The sequence below is a fragment of the Eptesicus fuscus genome, chromosome 14 (assembly GCF_027574615.1).
Source record: "Eptesicus fuscus isolate TK198812 chromosome 14, DD_ASM_mEF_20220401, whole genome shotgun sequence".
In the NCBI taxonomy this organism is placed as follows: domain Eukaryota; kingdom Metazoa; phylum Chordata; class Mammalia; order Chiroptera; family Vespertilionidae; genus Eptesicus; species Eptesicus fuscus.
In genome coordinates this window covers 51,454,583-51,473,317 of record NC_072486.1, presented here as the reverse complement: position 1 = coordinate 51,473,317, position 18,735 = coordinate 51,454,583, and the positions used below count along the sequence as shown (strand labels likewise).

The 18,735-nt window shown below is 49.5% G+C and overlaps 1 protein-coding gene across 2 annotated transcripts; it reads right to left on the bottom strand.

Moving 5' to 3' along the window:
- Positions 1–2,795: 2,795 nt before the first annotated feature.
- Positions 2,796–9,180, bottom strand: FAM131B (family with sequence similarity 131 member B). 2 transcript variants are annotated; one of them, XM_008153950.3, is made up of 7 exons: positions 9,153–9,180; positions 6,574–6,683; positions 6,194–6,229; positions 5,816–5,909; positions 5,341–5,538; positions 3,698–3,841; positions 2,796–3,268 (listed from the first exon to the last, which is right to left on the bottom strand). In XM_008153950.3, exons 1-7 carry the CDS (start codon positions 9,178–9,180, stop codon positions 2,796–2,798), a joined length of 1,083 nt encoding a protein of 360 aa, XP_008152172.1. The 2 variants fall into 2 exon arrangements, with proteins under 2 accessions (XP_008152172.1, XP_054582423.1); XM_054726448.1 differs by lacking the exon at positions 6,194–6,229.
- Between the last annotated feature and the right edge of the window lie 9,555 nt (positions 9,181–18,735).

The window sequence follows — 18,735 nt, the reverse complement described above, 5'->3', positions numbered from 1 at the left end:
TATGTCATAGAATCTCTCTTAGGCCTGGGGGGGAGGGGTGTCACATTAAGAAAACATGCTAAGACTGACCACAAAAATGGATACTCCCCAGACCTGGAAGACAAGCATGGGCTGTATAGGTGGGGACAGGGAAAAGATCATAAACACATTCACCAAGATCCCCTCCTTAACACAAGGATAAGAAGGAAGGGGAGGAGGGGGGAGGCAGAAGGGGAGGAATGGAAGATTTGGGTTTCCCTTTAATAAAATGAAACTGAAAATAAAAGTGCACCCCCACCAAAAGAAAATCATTTAGCAAGAGCAGTTTCATTCACAATAATATAAAAACAGCCCTGTTCTGGAACTGTTGTAAATCGTGCTGCACAGCCTTGAACCGCGGAGGAAAAGCAACCCTCCCTCACCCCCAATAGCCTCTTCCAGCACATGCCCCTCCCCTCCCCCCAAATAGGCTATAAGCAAACCCCATGCACCCTGCCCCCAGCACCAAAGAGGCAGTTCCTCCTTCCAGAAGAGTCCTAAGAGGGTCCAAGGCCAGCTCCCTGGGTCTTCTCCCTCTTCAAAGTGGTAGGGAAGCTCCTTGCAAATGCAGATCCCCAGCTGACCGCTGGTCTGCCTGCACATGTGCCAGCTGCCAGCACCAGGGATGTGGAGCCCTGCTGGAGTCAAATGGGCTAGATTTCTCCACCGTTCAGTCATCTTTCAGCAGGGACCAAAAGAAGGCTTCCTACGGTAGGGAGGGAGGAAAGAACACTGCTTTCCTCTACCTTCCCTAACTCCCCAGGGCCCTGAGCAAAAAGGAACTGTAATAAATGAACCCACTCACTGGAGTGGATGTCCACTGTGGTATGGGGGCAGAACAGGGGGCAGGAAGAGGATGAGACTAAGAGGAAAAGATGATTCATCCAGAGAGCAGGTTGCACAAGGTGAGGTAACAAGGACCCCCTGAAAGGAGGGAGCCTCGAGCATGCAAACCCCAAGACCTGTGACAGGAGTGCAAGGTGAGGCCACAATATTACTGCCCAAAGCTCCCAGACAAGAGGTCCTGGTGCCCCCGGAGTCAGGTCACATGATCAGACACAAGCCACAGCTTTAGATGAGGTAAATAACTCTTCACTCATCTGTGCTCACCAGGCCTACTCATGTTTCCTCCAACAATTGACCTCCCTCCCCTGAAGACATGGGACCCCGGCCTTGATTGCATTGCAGGACCACATGCCTATGAAAGTGTGAACTTGATGGGGGTCGGGGTCATACATGGACACAAACTTGTAACCTCCTCATTCCAAAGAAATAGACATCTGGGGATGGGGGGTGGGCTCGTTTGTGCCCAGGGTCTGTGAGAGTGACAGTGCCCCCTTCCTAGTAGAGGACAGAAGCAATAGGACCTCTGACAAAGTAGGACACAAGGCCTTGGAGCTGGAGTCTTAGAAGAGGAGACAAAAGGTAGGCAATGGCCATCTTAGCTTTTCCCTCTGCCAGGGGCTAGGGAATGGGGTCCCATGGTGTGTTCCTCAGCTGCCATGCCTTTGCTCCAGCCTGGCCCTGCTGTCAGGATCACATACAGAAGTGTGGGGCTTTGTGTGCTATGGACAGAAGTCCCCACCGGAATGGGAACTGGGTGTGGAAGGACTAGCCGGTTCAGGGGCTTCTGCCTCACTATAAACCCCTCCTAAAAGGAAGAAAGACTCTGATTCCACTCTCCGCAGGAGGCCTGGGAAGGGAGGCCGCCTGGGAGGAGCTGAAGAAGGAGAAAAAGAAGCCGAGTGCCCACACTGATTCTCAGCCAACAACACACTGGGCAGGGGCCTGACAGCACCAGACTCCTCCCTCCACCCCACTCAACCTGAGTCCCCAAGAAGTTATAAAAATGTAGAAAAGGCAAAGAGAAAAGTGTAAACAGCTCCAGAGAATTTGGGGGTGGAGGGAAGGAGGCACAGCCCTCATGCTTCCCCACCTGGCAGGACACCTGCATTCTGTCACCCCCTCTGAGCAGGGCTCCTGGAGCAAGGGATGGAAGAAGGCAGACAAAGGAAGCAAGAGCTGGAGAAGTCAGCCCACTGGGTCCTTTTTCCCAGACCCTTAGGACCCACCTTTCAGTCACAGGATATTCAAAATCCCAGAACAGGTGGCCATGTTTGTTGTTGGTCCCATCAATGACTCTCTGGTCTCTGGGTGGGCCTTATATAAAGAATCCTGTTTGTGCCCTGTGCACCCCGGCTGCCATGTCCACCTCCCCCATGACTCCTGATCTCAGAAGCCAAACTACCCACTGAGGGCAGCCTCTCCATTCTCTAAGGAGACATGGCTTCCCCTACACTCATTGAGTCACATCCAGCAGGTCTGTTCTTCACAGTAGGGTCAAGCTGGGACCACAGCCAGAGAAAACACAGAGTTGGAAAAAGCAAAAGTGACATGAGAAAGGAGGCATTCAGACAGCCACTGTCAAGGCTCCTGAAAGACGAAGTCAGGAGTGAAAAACAGAGATCTAGTTGATGGCTCCTGTCCCCAGGATACAAACTGGGGCTTCATCATCACAGACCCAGAAGCCCGCAGGCAAGCCAAGTTCACAGCCATCTAGTTGCCTGGGGCTCAGTCCCCGGACCTGTGGTTTCTACAGCACAAGCCTGGATGGAATCCCATCCTGGCCCTCCATTTTCCTGGCGAGAACTGGCAGCTCCTGGGTTCCTCGTGGTCTTCTGCCCGGGTTTCAGCTGTACTGCTGGGGGAAGGGAGGGTATTGTTGCAGCCAGGCCCCTCAGGTAGGAGTGGAAGATAGAGTGTAGAGTGGGTAGAAGCTAGTTGTTGGCCTCACCCTCCTCCTCATCAAAGGACTGCACACCTGAGGATGTGACGTCAGATACCTTTCGGCTGAGAGCAGTGGCCATCTCGGGGTCTTCTCGTGGGGAAAGTGATTCCAGGTCCCTACATCCCGCATCTTCTTCCTCCTCGGGGGCCAAGGGCCTCTTCTCCTCCTCTGCAGAGCCCCTTGCCAGGTCCACCCCACCCATCCCTGGAGCCCAGTCAGTGTCTCCCCCCAGCAAAGGTGGAGGCTCCTGAGCAGAGTATCCAGAAGCAGGTTGGGAAGGCCCCATTTCATGTAAGCTTGGCTGTGAGTCATCAAATGCAGGGCCAAGATAAGATCCTGTGGCTGGAGAGGCAATGAGGGACTGGTCGCTTGCTTCCCAGGCATCTGATGATCCCAGACAGTACATGCCCTGGGAGACATAGGAGTGAGGCCATCCATCCATGGGGGCTTGAGTGAGGGCATCTGTAAAGAGAATCATAGAGGTTGGTGGGGGCATAGACTATCAAAGGCAGTAACAACAGCACAGACAGCCCTGACTGGTTTGGCTCAGTGGATAGAGCGTCGGCCTTCGGACTGAAAGGTCCCAGGTTCAATTCCAGTCAAGGGCATGTACCTTGGTTGCGGGCACATCCCCAGTAGGGGGTGTGCAGGAGGCAGCTGATCGATGTTTCTAACTCTCTATCCCTCTTCCTTCCTCTCTAAAAAAATCAATAAAATATATATTAAAAAAAACACAGCACAGACAATTGAGGGTGAGACATTGGGGAAGGAGGGGAATAGAAAGCTAGGATGAACAGAACGTCTTAGAAGCACAGAGATGTACAGAAGTAGCATAGATAGCTGGGGAGGCCCCTTAAGCCTCAGGGGTTGGATTCTGGAACTATCCCTCACCTTGACTCTCCATCAACTCCTGGTAGTTGTCACTATAGTTGCAGCCCAATGGCTCCTGGGCAGAGTTGACACTCATGTCCTCACCATCCATGGAAGACCAGGCCATGAGTGTGGCCTCAGAAATGGCAAACTGTTCCATGACGCCTGGGAGAAGAAATGTGGTTAGCACAAGGTATTTCTGAGAACCCTTAGACACATGCATGGGGAAGGGGACATTAGAGCAGCACTGTTCAATAGAAATACAATGCAAGCCACTTGCATGATTTGAAATTTTCTAGTAGCCATATTAAAGTAAAAGAAACAGGTGAAATTAATTTTACTACTATATCTTACTTAACCTAATATATATGAAAGATGATCATTTCAACATCTAACCCATATAAAAATTAGTGAGATATTTTACATTCTTTTATTCATAGAAAGTCTTTGAAATCCAGTTGATATTTTACACTTCCAGCATTGTCCACTCAAACTAGCCACATTTCAGGTTCTCAATAGCCACATTCGGCCAGTGGCTACTATATTGGACAGCACAGCCTTTGTACATGCCCTGAAACAAAGCAATATCATGGGAGATTTCCCAAAAGGTCAGATTTAAGATTCCTAATGGGAAGAGTTGGGGGTCTTCTGGTGAGATATCCTAAGGGATTGAAATTTGGGATTTCCAGAAGTTTATTTTGTGGATGTTTTTAGGAGTGGTAGCTGGTATTAGGCAGTCAAGGACAGAGCAATCTAGATATCTAGGAGGGGGCGGGGCGGGGAGCGGGGAATGGTGCCTCAAGATTAACAGAAAATCCCCAAGAGAGCACCATGGGATTATAGGACCACCAAGTTGATAGTTAAAGGAATTGGAAGGAGAAGGGAGGGAGGATAAAATAGTGAAGATGGATAGACTTAGGGGTCCCCATTCTAGCCATAGCCATGCGTAAATTGAAGCCTACATTGCTAGCAGCTCTACACCATGACCTGCCCCTTACATGTTTGCCTTCCCCCTCACTGATATTTCTTCCACCACACCCACACCAATACAAAGATACCTCCCTTCTCTTCCAGATCTGTCCTTCTCCCTAGGGATCTTACTGAGACCTGCCACTAGGGCTCGGCCACCATTGTAGGTGCACTATAGGCTTGTCTCATACCTACACTACTTTCCTGGAAGGAAACTTCTTCTGTAAACCACTCTCTCCTTGCCCAGGTCCCCTTGACCGTCTAGTGGTTGTCACAGTAATGAGCCACTTATGTGACTCCATGACTGCAATGTGCTGATGGGCTAAAGCTAGTAAAGATCTCCAAGGCTTTCTTTCTTTTTCTTCAAGAAACAGGAGAACAGAGGTTGTTGTTTTTTAAGCCAACAGCCCCTGCCTCTTTTTGCCCTGTATTGAGGAAGAACAGGGGTTGGATAGTCCCACCATGTAGGAGAGATGGCATCAGAACCCACAAGCCCACATTAATTCTCCTCAACTTCTGAGATGATAATAAAAATAAGTTTGAGGGCACTTATCAGAATTAACAAGTCAAAGTACTTGAAATTAAGTCTAATGGTCATCCTATGGATAGAATCAATCTTGTCACAGGGTGGGGTTGAAGGGTCAGTCTCTGGCCATCCCAAGATGTGCCTCTTGAGGGTTTGGGGGAACAAGTACCTGCAAGGAAACGTGCCTCCTTCTCGCCATCGCTGAGGTCGGAGTAGGCATCGGTATCTCTGCGCACCGCCTCGTGGCTGTGTTGTGGCTGAATGGCTGGTGCCTTCCCCCAGCCCTGCCACTCAATCATGTGGGCCACCCGGCCTTGCCCCATGGCTGTGGGCTTCGTCACATGGTCCTTCATGCTTCTTGAAATCCCTAAGGGGCCAGACATTCCCCCCATCCTCCAGAATATCACACAATACCCATAACAGGTCCTCCTCATTATCCCCACCCCACTCTCAGGGGGCTCCATCCCATGGGGGATGACTCCCATATATGAGGGCAGCCTCAAGGATAAGAGAGGTTTGACAGGAAGGACAAATAGGTCAGGGGTAGGAAGATGAAGGTCCCCATCAGGCTAGAAGGAACAGGGAGACTGAGACCAGGAGCCTGTATCTCCTGTCTGGATGCATCCCTAGATAGGGAATCTTACCTGAGAATGATGACTTGGCCAGGGCTCCAATGCCATAGGCGTTAGAGTTTCGCTTAAGCTTCGGAAGAATGGAAGTGGTGTCCTCCATGGACAGCTGGAATGGAGAATGTGGGAGGAGGGACAGAGGAATGAGAGGGTATGGGGGTGCTCTATATGTGGGGGAAAGTTCATGGTTTCCTAGATGAAGGATCTGAGCTAGAGCAGGTGATTGGGAAAACCATTAGACCCAGGAGTCCCAAGGAGGCATATCCTCCAACCACCCTTGAAAATTTGGGGTGTAGGTAGAGCATGGGAGGGCTTGCTGGAGTGAGGGAGCACTGTGTTATGGGAGAATAGAAGGAAGACCAGTTAGGTTGGGCTGGGGAGAGCTGCACTCACATTGATGCCATCCCAGGAGAAATCAGTTCGGGTTTGCTGCGAGGAGAGAGAAAAGGGAATGGGTACCCCAAGCACTTCCAGGAATGCAAGGAACCCCACCCCTTTCCTCCGAGGAACTTCCAGAGTGTGTGAAGAAGGGAGGGCTTTCCTGAGATTAGCATAGGAAATCAGGGTGTTGGTGGTGTGGAACATTTCGCTTGTATTTTGAGGAATGTAGGAGAAATGTTCTCCTCAAGTGTCAGTTTGAAGGAGTGTTTGGAATGTTCGCTTGGACTTTAAGAGTGGATTTCAAGGGTCAGGCAACTGGGAGGCTTTGTTAGGGAGGGTTCTGGAGTCTTTTAGAGGTCCTTTGGTGAGGGGCAGCTGGGCACGGGCCTCACCTCTGTAGATGGCCGGTGGAGGCTGCTTCCGTGCAGCGAGCTGGTGCTGTCCATGTTGATTTGGTCCACATCCTTCAGACCCTTCCAATCCACTGCAATCACCTCATTCCCTGAAGTGGCCAGAGGGTTAGTTGCTCCACCTCACTCCCCTGCGCCCAACCCAAAAGCCCCTCCTGGTCTCAGATGCTGAGGCCACACATTGAGGCTGCCTCTCTAGACCCTTTCCTACCCTTAGCTACCACTTCTTCCCATTGCCCATCCCTTTTACATCCCTACTCTGCCCACATTTTTGATAGAAGAAATCATAATCCTGAGCCAAAATATTCCGTTTAAACTCAACCAAGAATACCAAACTCAGAAAAACTGGTGTATGACCTCACTTATTGTTGTTGTTTAAATGGAAGGGTCAGTGGTTGGGTTTTAGTAGGAAAACTGGCGTCCATTCTGTCCTGAGGGATCCTTGAGGGTTTCTATGCAGGAGTACACTGGGAGCTGCGCTTTTCACCTATTATGTTTCTACAAATAAGGGTGGGGCTTTTCTAAGGGTTAGCTGCTCTATGTGTGGGCTTTATTATTTGTGAGGTGTTAGGAATGTAGGGGACCCTCCGTAGGAGTTGGTGAACTTGTCCCACAGGAAGGATTTGGAGAGGATAGAGGAGGAAGTTGGGTGTGTCCACCCAGAAACAGTGAGAGCAAAGAAAGCAAAGTGTGGGATGGAATAATTTTACCTGACTGTTGGGAGATAAGTGATGGATTAAAGAGGAGTGTAGGGGACCACCAGAGGAGTGAAGGGGACTTTTAAAAATAGGAACTAAAAGAACACGAATTCAAGTCAAAGAGAAGACAGAAGATGCTGGGAGGGATTTGAGGGTTTGGGGGGAGAAGAATGGTAATGGCTAAAATGAGGCCAGAGTTCATAGCAAAGGGAGATTGAGATTGAGGGCAGGGTGGTGCCTCCTGGAAGGCTTGGGGAAGAACCACTTGAATAGTTGTAGACTGAAGTTGGATGGCTGTGAACCATCTGACCTTATAGATCCTTGCTATACATGAAGTTTCATGATTCTGAATTTCGGGTTAGGGGCCCACTCTTGAGAAGGGGTAAATTGAATGGGGTCTTGGGGCTGAGGAGGCATTTAGCATGCAACAACATAGCTGATGCAAAAGGTAAGGCTCCTGGTTAAGGGGTCCAAGGGAGGTAGGACCCCTCCAAAGTGTGCCGCTGTTCCTTGGGGCTGCAGGGGAGTGGTGAGATGGGTCAGACCAGAGGCTGTGGCTTGGGGTTAAGAGGAAAGATGGACTTCTGAGTGGAGAGAGCCAGAACGGGGCAGACAGAGAACAATCTCCCAGGAGGGAGGTGGGGCAGGCAAAGTGGGAGAGAGAGGAGGGGAGAGGTGGCCTTTGTAAAAGAGGGAGAGCTGAGTCAGAGCGTGGGGGGCAAGGAGGGGGAGGGAGAGAACCCGGAGAAGAGGTGAAAGCAGAGGAGGAGGGGGGTATCCATGGAAATAAACCAGGTCTCAGAGAAATCAGGCTTCCGGAGGGTGAGTTTGTTTGTAATAATAATAATACAAATTATTCTCTCAGCCTGAGGTCACTGGAGCGTGTAGGCGGGAGAAATGGGGAGTTGAAATGTGAAAAATTGGAGGGTTAGGGAGAGGTAAGTGGAGTGTGCAGGGGGTGGGGGACCAGGGGTGTTAGCAGGGCAAAGATTGAGGGGGGTAAACAAATTAGGAGGCGCCTCCCCCAGTCAAAGGTAAATAAAGCGCCGGCCCCGCCCCCACCCCACCCCCAGCTGACAGGTGCTGTCCAGTCCCGGGGATCCTCCCAGGGCCGGCCCCACCCAGCTGGGAGCTGGCTCCAGACCCCTCTTGATCCCTTTAGACCTCCACCTCCTCCCCGCGTCCACCGGCTCTAACGCCCCACCCTTCCTGAGCCGACCCGTCCCCATTCCCTCCAGGCGAGGAACCCATTCCCTCCCCGAGGCGCATCCCGCCCCCGCCCCAGAGGGAAAATGCACGTGAACAAAGCAAACCGTGGGAGGCACGAATGACAGAAAAAGGCAACGGAGAGGGAAAGAGATGGGTGCAAAACACCCAAGCCAGATGGAGGCGGGGGTGGGGGGGAGGTGCGTGCGGAGAAAGACTGGGGGCTGAGGCTGCTGAGGATTCTTAGAAGAGGGCTGCTCCACAAATGGAGACAGGGGCGCGGGGGCGCAGAAGAAGGCAGAGTGAGGCGGATGGCCTGGAGGTGGCGGGTGAAGGACTGGAGAGGAGGGGAGAGCGACGGAGGAGAGAGAAGAGGCTGATGGAGAGATGATGGAGAGGGACCGCGCCTGGGGAGGTTATGGAAGGAAGCCGGAGGGAGCCGGAGAGAAGAACGCCGAGAGCCCAGAGGGATGCTAGCCCTGGGAGCGCGCGAGAGGAGCGGGGAGGAGAGGAGCGGAGGGAAAGTAAGGTAGCCAGGCCGGGCTGGGCAGCACGGAGCGAGGTACCCGGAGGGGCGCGGAGAGGGTGGGGGAGGGGCCGGAGGACCGGACCGGAGAGCCCAACCTACGCCCGCGCTCGCCCCGCCGCGGTACCCACCCACGGTCCGGGAGCCGATGCAGCCCATGGCGCGGGGCCTCCGGGGCCGGACCCTCGCCGACGCGGGGCGGGCGCGGGGGGAGTACCGGGAGCCGCGCCGCCGCCCCAGCCTCTCTGCAGCGCCGCGGCTGTCTCCGCTCGGCTCCGCTCCCCCCGCCCCTCTCCATCCCTCCCCGCGGCAGCCGCCGTCGCCGCCGCCGCCGCCGCCGCCTGGCTCCCCCGCCCCGGCTCTGCTGGCGGCCGCGGAGGGGGTGGCCCCGGGATTGGCTGCGCCGGGCGCCTCCCCCAGCCCCGAACCCGCCGCTGCGCTCCCCGAGCTCCTCGCAGCGCTCCCTCGGGGGCCGGGCTGTCGGCGGGCCTCGCGCCGCCCCCCCTTCCTGCCCTCACTCGGCCCCACAGGGGGCTCCCACGGGTCCCGGCTGAGCTCACGCCCGGGGACCGGTGGAGTCCCGGAGAATGCCCGCTCGGGGTCCCAGGAACCGGGTAAAGCGCCCCGGTCCCACCGTTAGGTTCTGGTGGATTAATTTTCAGGGTCCGGGTTGGGGATGCTCAGAGAGAAAGTGGGGTGGGGGTGAGAATAAAGCCTGGATGAAGGGCCTTGGACGCCAAATTCAGCAAACACTTGCTTTCTTCCTGGGGTGGCGTGATTGGATACAGTTTAGGATGCTCTCTGCGTTCCCTGTGCATGGTTTGCCCAACCAAACAGATCGCGAAATATTTGCAAGCGGATCGTGTATTAGACTTCCCTGGGCTCGGTGCTCGCCAGAAATTCGGGGATGGGTGTGGGGATGTATGTATGGTGCAAATAATCTAACTCCAGGCCTGATGGGGATGGGGGAACGGAATGAAGCTAATTCAATCCCACCCGGAGTGAAATAAAAATGCCAGGACCGGAGGCTGGCTAGAAGACATAGTCTGAAATCCAGTTTAACTTTTCTGAACCTTGGTCTTCTCTGACAAGTGGATGTCAGGAAGCAGTTAAAATCAAGAGAGGAGGGATTACCCTCTGGCTAGTGGGGAGGGTGGGGTAGGAACAAAAGATTGAAATCTAAGTGGCAAGGGTCAAGTGGGCAGATATTTATTTACAGCAGACAAGAAATGGAGTCCAGAAAAATCACTTGAGAAAGGGCAACGAGACTTTTGTCTAAGCAGTGCCCAGAAAACCCAAAGTGTGAAAAGGCAGTTTTAGCACCAATGACCTAACCTGGAGTCTATTTGCTCCCTACCTTCTTTCATGTCCCTCCTCAGGTTGAAAAGGGAATAGGGCAGTGGGCTAGGGGTCCCTGGTGTGGGCATGTAACAGGGCGAGAGACCAGGTCTTATGAATGTAACTTTTAACCTTTAGATTACTGATGGAGAGCTAAGCTTAGGGTGATAACTATTAGTGGAACCCCCACATGAGAGATATGGGAGATGATGCTGATAATCTAATCTCAGATCTGGGAGATGAGATTATGGAGAGAAAACTAATCTTTGATCTTTGTGCATGAAGAAATTAGCCAAATCTGCCTTAGCTGGTTTGGCACAGTGGATAGAGCATTGGCCTGTGGGTTTGATTTCGGTCAAGGGCACATGCTCAGGTTGTGGGCTCAATCCCTAGTAAGGGGCATGCAGGAGGCAGCCAATTGTTGATTCTCTCCCATCATTGATGTTTCTACGTCTCTCTACCTCTCCCTTCCTCTGTGATATATATATATATATAGTTAGTTAGTTAGTTAGTTAGTTAGCCAAATCTACATTTATAAAAACCATTAGAGAGAAGACAGAATAATCCGTTGTAGATCTGCTTAGATGTTAGTTGTCTAGTATAATTTGTGGCAGGATCTGATACCCTCTTTTGACAGTGGGGAGAATTAGAAAGTATTTCCCCATATGTACTATTGTTGGTTATACAAAAGAAGTATCAGGATTCTGCCTTCCTGGAATATATTGTCTAGCTGCAAAGGAAAGATGGTGAAAAAAAAAAAAAAAAGAAAGAAAGAAAGAAAAGAAACAGCCTCTGTTACTACAACAGCACCACCCAAACCCTTATGGTTGGAGCAGAGAAAGCACTGCCTGGGAGTTTCCAGGTCTGGGGTAATGGGCCAAATGGCCAGTTCTGCTCAAGCCTTCCCACCTAACATTGCTCCCCCCTTGGGGGACTCTGATTCCACTGTTACTCTGGTCCAAACATCCGATGTAAACCCCTCCCACAATTCCCTTAGCACAACTAAATGAGGCTGGATTTATCCAAATGATTTAAATTAAGGTCAACACAAGGGACTCAGGTCTGAGGCCTCAGTCCCACCCCACATTCTGTCTTACGGTATATTTTTGCACCATAGAAAAGTAGAATATCATAGGCACAACCTTGGCCAGCTTCCTTCCTGCTTCTTGTGTAGGATCCCCTTACTTCTCACCATTTGGAGGCATTCTTCCAGTCTCCTTGCCATCTTCTGAGTCAAGGTCAAAGATTCCAGTTCTGACATGAACAGGAATAACCTTTCTGGAGGACAATTTGACAGTAGTGATGAAAAAATCTTTAAAATATGCATCATTGTTGTTGTTGTGACTAAGTTGTGACACAGCTGTTCCATTTATAGAAATATTCTAAGGGAATAAAAATAATGTGGGCAAAGATTTCATCTACAGCATCCATCAGAGCACTAATTGCATAATAAGGAAAGATTGTATACAAGCAACATTAAACCTGGGGATTAATTAAATAAATTATGGTACATGTCTATAATAGAATTCTATGGGGCCATTAATAGTATTTTATAACTGTATTTGTTGACGGAAATTATTCATGGTATACTGTGACATATTTATTTTAAAAGCATGTTATAATATAAGAATTATAGTATATCAATTTTTTGTTTAAAAATCACACACACACACACACACACACACACACACACGTTCTTCTAGCAGAAAGAAGGATGAAGCAGATGCCAGTAGGTTGCACATTTGGTGTCAAGAAGATGGGATTCCTGTCTGATGGTATCTATTTTCTTTGAGAAGTAGGAGGTGAGATCATCTAAGAGTCTGGGACTAGGGAACATAGAGAATAAAATAATAGTAAATAATATGCCAATATCACTTTACAGTTGGCAAAGAGTTCTCAGTCTCTTCTTACAACAACCCAATAAGGAAGTCATTATCTTTGCATTACAGTTAATAAAACCTGGGTTTGGGGCCAATTAACTTTCCTCCCCCCAAATTACCCAGCTGGAGACAGAAGAAGCTAGAACTTCAACTCAGCCCCTCAAATGGAAAGTTCATCCTGCTGTAGGAAGAAGCATTATTTATGTGTTTGGTCATTTGTTTTTAAATATTAGGGTGAGCCCTAACCGGTTTGGCTCAGTGGATAGAGCGTCAGCCTGCGGACTGAAGGGTCCCAGGTTCGATTCCGGTCAAGGGCATGTACCTTGGTTGCGGACACATCCCCAGTGGGGGGTGTGCAGGAGGCAGCTGATCGATGTTTCTCTCTCATCGATGTTTCTAACTATCTGTCCCTCTCCCTTCCTCTCTGTAAAAAAATCAATAAAATATAAAAAAATTAAATATTAGGGTGATTTGGTTTAGGAAATTTTATTTGATACACATTCTTTCACTCTTGCCTTTCTTTTAGGGTGGGACCATAAGCTGAAGAGAGGGATGACTCTATCTACATTCTTAAATTTTGAAATGGAAAAGTGATGACTTTTCCTCAGGGTGACTTCGAGCCCCGCTATAGGTCGTTGGTGCTGTCAGAAAGTACTGATGACAGAAGTGTCTCAGTTCCTGCTTGTCAAAGTCTAGGCATTGCACCAGAATCTATGTGTCTGGGGTGACAGGGAGATGGCTCAGGCTGCTCCCAAGTTCAGTCTGCTTGGGGGCAGCTCTTCGGAGTTCAAGGAGGCACTATTTGTGTAAGCAGCCAGAAATCGGTATGCTGATACTGGAGAACCTTGGGAAAGGTTTGGAGGCATAATAGTACATGGAATATAGCATGGGGTCTGGGCAGAAATCAGAAGAGTCTGAGAACAAGCAGTGATGGAAGTCTGTATTCCTTTAGTGGGATACTTTCCTTAACAGTCAGTAAACAAGAAGACCAAGAATGGAGCTTGGGGGGCTGGGTTGTTAACACGTGGGGGGCAGACCGAGAGCTAAGTCATGGATGGGCGGGGTGTTGGTAGTGTAAATTGTATTTCCACAGAGGAAGTACCACAGAATCTGTGCAGGTCTATGGAGTTCACTTCCTCATTCTGTCCCCCACTCCCACCTTCAGCTGGATTCCCCCAGTAATCAATAGATGAGGGTCCTAGCCATTGTGCTGAGGCAGGGCCTTTCCTGGGCACAGCAAGTTTGCCGAGGAAGAAAGGACATCTCAGGACAGCTAGTTGTAAAGGAAGGCACGTTCCATAGCAGAAGTTCTCTGGTCCCAGGGTTGGTGGTGAGGACAAAAAGGCCTTATTTGACCAAACTCTGATCTGTTGGGCTCTGTGGAAGATAACAATTTTTAGACCAACATAGGTCAATGCTCATTTGACTTTTAGATGAAGTTTGAAACCTTTGCAAAATATTAGGGATCTAAGATGAGCTCATTGCAATGCATAGTGAGATAAAGAAGCTTGGCAGCATGGGCAATAGTGGCGACTCCTCTCCTCCACCCAACCCCTGTGGTGCAGTCTCCAGAGACACACAGGCAGGTCAGCATCACTGAATGCATACTTCCCAGGATCCTGTGGCTCCATTCAGCAGAGGAGAGTGCCCAAATAAATGTTTGCCGGTGACTCTGATAGAGTCTATTGTTTAGATTATGAAGGGAATGCATTTGTCTTTTCTTTGGAAAGCAGGTCTGTGGGCAAGCCTGGAAGAGAATCACTTCAGATTTGGGAGTGCCACCCAAACATCTGATGCAGAAGTCCAGGCCAGGGGTTCTGGGCTAATGGAATCCCACATCCTTCTCAGAGAAGGGGAGAGTTGGGTCCAGAGGGCCTGGAACAATGTCCTTGTCAGGCCCCAAAGCATAGTCAGGGCCTCGAGGTGCCATCATCAGGTCACAGGCAGCAGCAGACCAGGCAGGATGCCAGGACCAAGGAAGCAGGCCCTGGCAACCATGAGTCGGAGGCCAGGTAAGCAATAAAAACGGAGTTCATCAATCCCAGAGAGCAGGAGCAGATGGGATCATCAGAGGTCAAGCGAGTGCTCAGCACTCACAAATCCCAGAGCCACTGATGGAGAAAGGGAAGAATCAAATATGTAATATCAGGCAATTGCTTCTTCCAGACTCAATGACCCTGTCAATTTTATACTCGCCAGGAGGACCAGTGACAACATGGACTTGGAAGGCTTGTCCCTGAGCATCCAGATAGCTGCCTGGCTAGTGTTTATGAACTCAGGGTTGAGGAGCCACTGATGTCACATCATGGTTCTGGAGTCTTCTTTAGAAAAAAAAAAAATATATATATATATATATATATATTGGTTTCAGAGAGGAAGAAAGAGATGGAAACATCAATGGTGAGAAAGAGTCATTGATCGGCTGCTCTCTGCATGCCCCCCACTGGGGATTGAGCCCGCAACCCGGGCGTGTGCTCCTGACCAGAATCAAACCCGGGACCCTTCAGTCTGCAGGCTGACAGTCTATCCACTGAGCCAAACCGGCTAGGGCTCTGGAGTCTTCTTACCACCCGTGCTGGGACCCCTATACCCCACCTTTATGCCCAGTTCCTCCGAGAGAGACCCTGCCTCGTGCCTATAAGGCATCCTCCCCTGGTCCTGCTTCGGCATCACAGCCTGGTGGCTGATGCTCTGTTACTACCTCCCAGACTTTCCTGTCACCAGGTGCTACCTGCCAGCCTACCTCTCAAATTCTTGAATATACCTCAATGTTGGGGTCCCCAACCCTGTGTCTTTCCTTGCTAGGATTCCTCTTACAAATGCCTTCTTGGATGAGGATCTGTTTTTGCTGCAAAGTCTTTTCTGCTTTCCTGCAACTGGTCCTCATCCGAAGTAGTGTTCAATGCATACTGGGTCGGTGGAGCTCCAGGTTTCAGCCCTTGCCAGTCTGCTATCATTCAACAAGCCAACCAAGTCCAGCGAGGGCTGCAGAGGAATTTTCCTGACAATGAAAGCGCAAAGGGTATACAGGGCACTAAGTATAGATCACCGAGTATTAGAACTGGAGGAAAACTTAGAAGTTGAGACTATTGCTATGCCTTCACAGACAAGGAACATTATTTGTCTCTCAGATTTTTACAGTCACACAGCTAGTAAATGGCTTTACTGCAACCCAAATTCAGGTCTTCTCTTTCCTGGCATTCTTTCCCCTACCCTAGGAAGCTTCCCTAAATCTATGTTGGATTTTTTTTTTTCTGAGTTTTATTATAATACTAAATACTGTTGAAATATGCTCATCCCCAAGCATGTCAAACTCTCGGGCCGCAGCCTCGTTTAAATAAATAAGGCATGCAGTGTTTGACAAGCTTGAGATAAATCAGTTCCTTTTGGATAAAATGAGGCAAAAAGAACTTTGTTCTAAGTGGGTACATTGCATGCTAGGTGTTGTCACAGCAATAAAATGAACAAGAAAGGACCATTATTCAGTTTAGGCATTCTAGAGGTAACTGTTCATTTGCTCTTTGTGTTTAAGGATGGGTGAATATGTAATGCTAATCATCATGTATATGTTCAGGTCATTCTTTGGTGAAGGTATTTTCACGGTGATAAGCTGGCAAGGACAAAGCTTTTATGCTCCTGGGTGCTGGTCAGCCAACCACTTGAGGGCTGTTGGCTCACTGAGTCAATCATGATTGTTCTGCCAGTGGGCAGCAGACCCACCCAGATGGCAAAGCCCAAAAGAAACTGGAAATTTTGACCTTCAGGTGGTGTGTATGTGCTGCTCTCAAGTAATAAAACCCATTTTAGCTCTGCTGGTATGGTTCAGCGGTTGAGTGTTGATCCAGGAAACGAGGTCACAGGTTCGATTCCCTGTCAGGGCACATGCCTGAGTTGCAGGCTCGATCCCCAGTAGGGGGTGTGCCGGAGGTAGCTGATCCATGATTCTCTCTCATCATTGATGGTTCTATCTCTCATCATTGATGGTTTATCAGTCACCTTAAGAAGCCTGACAAATGCCCTAACTGGTTTGGCTCAGTGGATAGAGCGTTGGCCTGCGGACTCAAGGGTCCCAGGTTCGATTCCAGTCAGAGGCATGTGCGTTGGTTGCAGGCACATCCCCAGTGGGGGGGGGGTGCAGGAGGCAGCTGATCGATGTTTCTCTCATCAGTGTTTCTAATCTCTAGCCCTCTCCCTTCCTCTCTGTAAAAAAATCAATAAAAAAAAGAAGCCTGAAAAATTTAAAAATGCAGACAATCAGAAATTCAGATATATATAATGTGATGGCTACAGGTAGCAGAGTTGAATTTTATTACTGATGGGGGAAAGCTGTGTTGAGGGAGGGGGTGCAAGCAATTTCTGTGTTCTCCGATGGGGGCTAGAATTTAACATTTGATCTTTCAAAATACTGATTGCATGTTGCAATGATAATATTTTGGATATGGTGGGTTAACGTATATTATCAAAATTAATGTCACCTATTTCTTTTTTAGTTTCTTTTAAAATTACATAAGTGGCTTACATCATATCTCCTTTGTCAATGTGGGTTTAGGGCATCATCGTGGGGATAGTGGTTGAAGTCGAGCAAAATCATGGGAAGTGAGAAGTTCAAGGAACAGAGAGGTGGGGGGTGGCGAGGAAAGATCATCTATATGGTATTGATGATCTAGGACATACAATGTTCTGGAAATGAGGGTGGATGACCCAGGACAATAGATGGTGATCCATAGACAGGCAGCAGCTGGTATAGTTTGATGACAGGATGCTCAAAGCTGGAGATTTTAGGGAGGAGAGGAGACTATCATGGAAGTAGTAACACAGATTAAAAAGGCTATCTGTTCCACCTCTAGGGCTGGGAGGAAAATGTACTGCCACTTGAGAAGACTATGAGGGAGGTGTGTCTTCAGAGGTAATCCAGGTGAGAGCAGCAGAGGAGAGACGCTGGAGGAAGAGGAACGTTTGCTGACAGTGTTCTGTGAGCTCCGGAGAACACCCTGCACTGGTTTCAGGAGTTGCACAAGATGTGGCGGGAGCTGGGAATCTGAGGCTCCTTAAGGTGACTGACATATGGGGTTAGAGGGCTTCATGCAATCAGTGCTGGTGGTCTGCAGGCAGAGCAAATGGAGGCAAGATGGTGAGTGTAGGAGGTTTGCAGGGAGGAGGTGTCCTTGCTTCACTCCTGTTGGGAGCAGACATGGGGGCCTGGGGTCTCCTTATACCGAGAGTCCCGCCTCCCTCTTCCACCTGTCCATCAAATGCTGTAAACCATTAAAGCCCATCTTGGCTCTTTTAACTTCCCATGCAATACTGGATAGGTGATTTTTTTTCAGCCAATAAAAGATTCAAATTCATACTCCAAGGCAGATAACTCACACATGCAGATCTTCAGCAGTTCTTCTCCGCTCCAAACCCAGATATCTCACTAGCTACCATATACTCTCCCATTCTTGGCATGTTCAAAACAAAGCACCGTCTTACTCCCAAACCTGCAACCTCTCATCCTAGAGCACTGTACTCCAGGTAGGTGCCAGCTGGGAGCTGGGCTGAGTGCATGCTGTCTCCCCTACAGCCCCAACTCCCACTCCAAATTCAACCCATCACTAGATTCTGTTGATGATTTCATCTCCTAAACAGCCCTCAAATCTAACCACTTTTGTCCATCACCTTCCCCTTCTTCCCCCTTGCATCTAAAGCTCTACAATAGCCTCTTAACAGGTCTGTCTGCATCTGAACTGAACCCTACCGTTATTCTCCATATTGCCCCTATTGTGAGACTTTTCAAAATTCCCAAGTATTTTCATGCCACCCTTTTCAACCTAAAACTCTGCTGTGGCTCCCCACTGCTCTCAGGACAAAGTCAAGACTTTTACACATGGTCGGCATCTCTGCACAGCCCCCTCCCCAGCTCTCTGGCAGCCTGGGCTTGCACCTCCCTCTCAGTCACCCAGGCCATGCTTGCCTTCCTTTTTGCTTACATGTGATTATGGCTGTGCTCACAGCCATCACACGGCTTTGCACATGCTGTTCTCTCTGCATGGAATGCTTTCCCCTCCCACTTTGCCCAGTTAATGCCTATGTATCTTTCGGATCCCTTCCTTGAGCTCCACAACCAGGTCCCATCCCAATATGCACTTCATCACATGCATCGTGTACCTTCTCCTGAGGTGCTTGTAACAGAGGCAGTTTCACATTTGTTTATGATTGATTAATATTCATGTCCCTTTGTAGGCTCCCCAAGGTCATAGACCCTCCCTGAGGACTGGGACCATGTCTGTTTTTGCTCAATATTATATCCCTAGCACCAGAGAAAATATCCTGCACATAGTAGGAACTCAATAAATGCTTATGTGAATAAACAAATTATGCAAGCTGACTCAAAAGCCATTTAACTTTACAGAACACAGGGCCTCCCTTGATCTAGTATGAGAGTTCAATGATTCTGGGATTCAGCTGCACTCAGTAAATGTGTACAGGCTCTGGCTGTGTGGCATGCGCTATG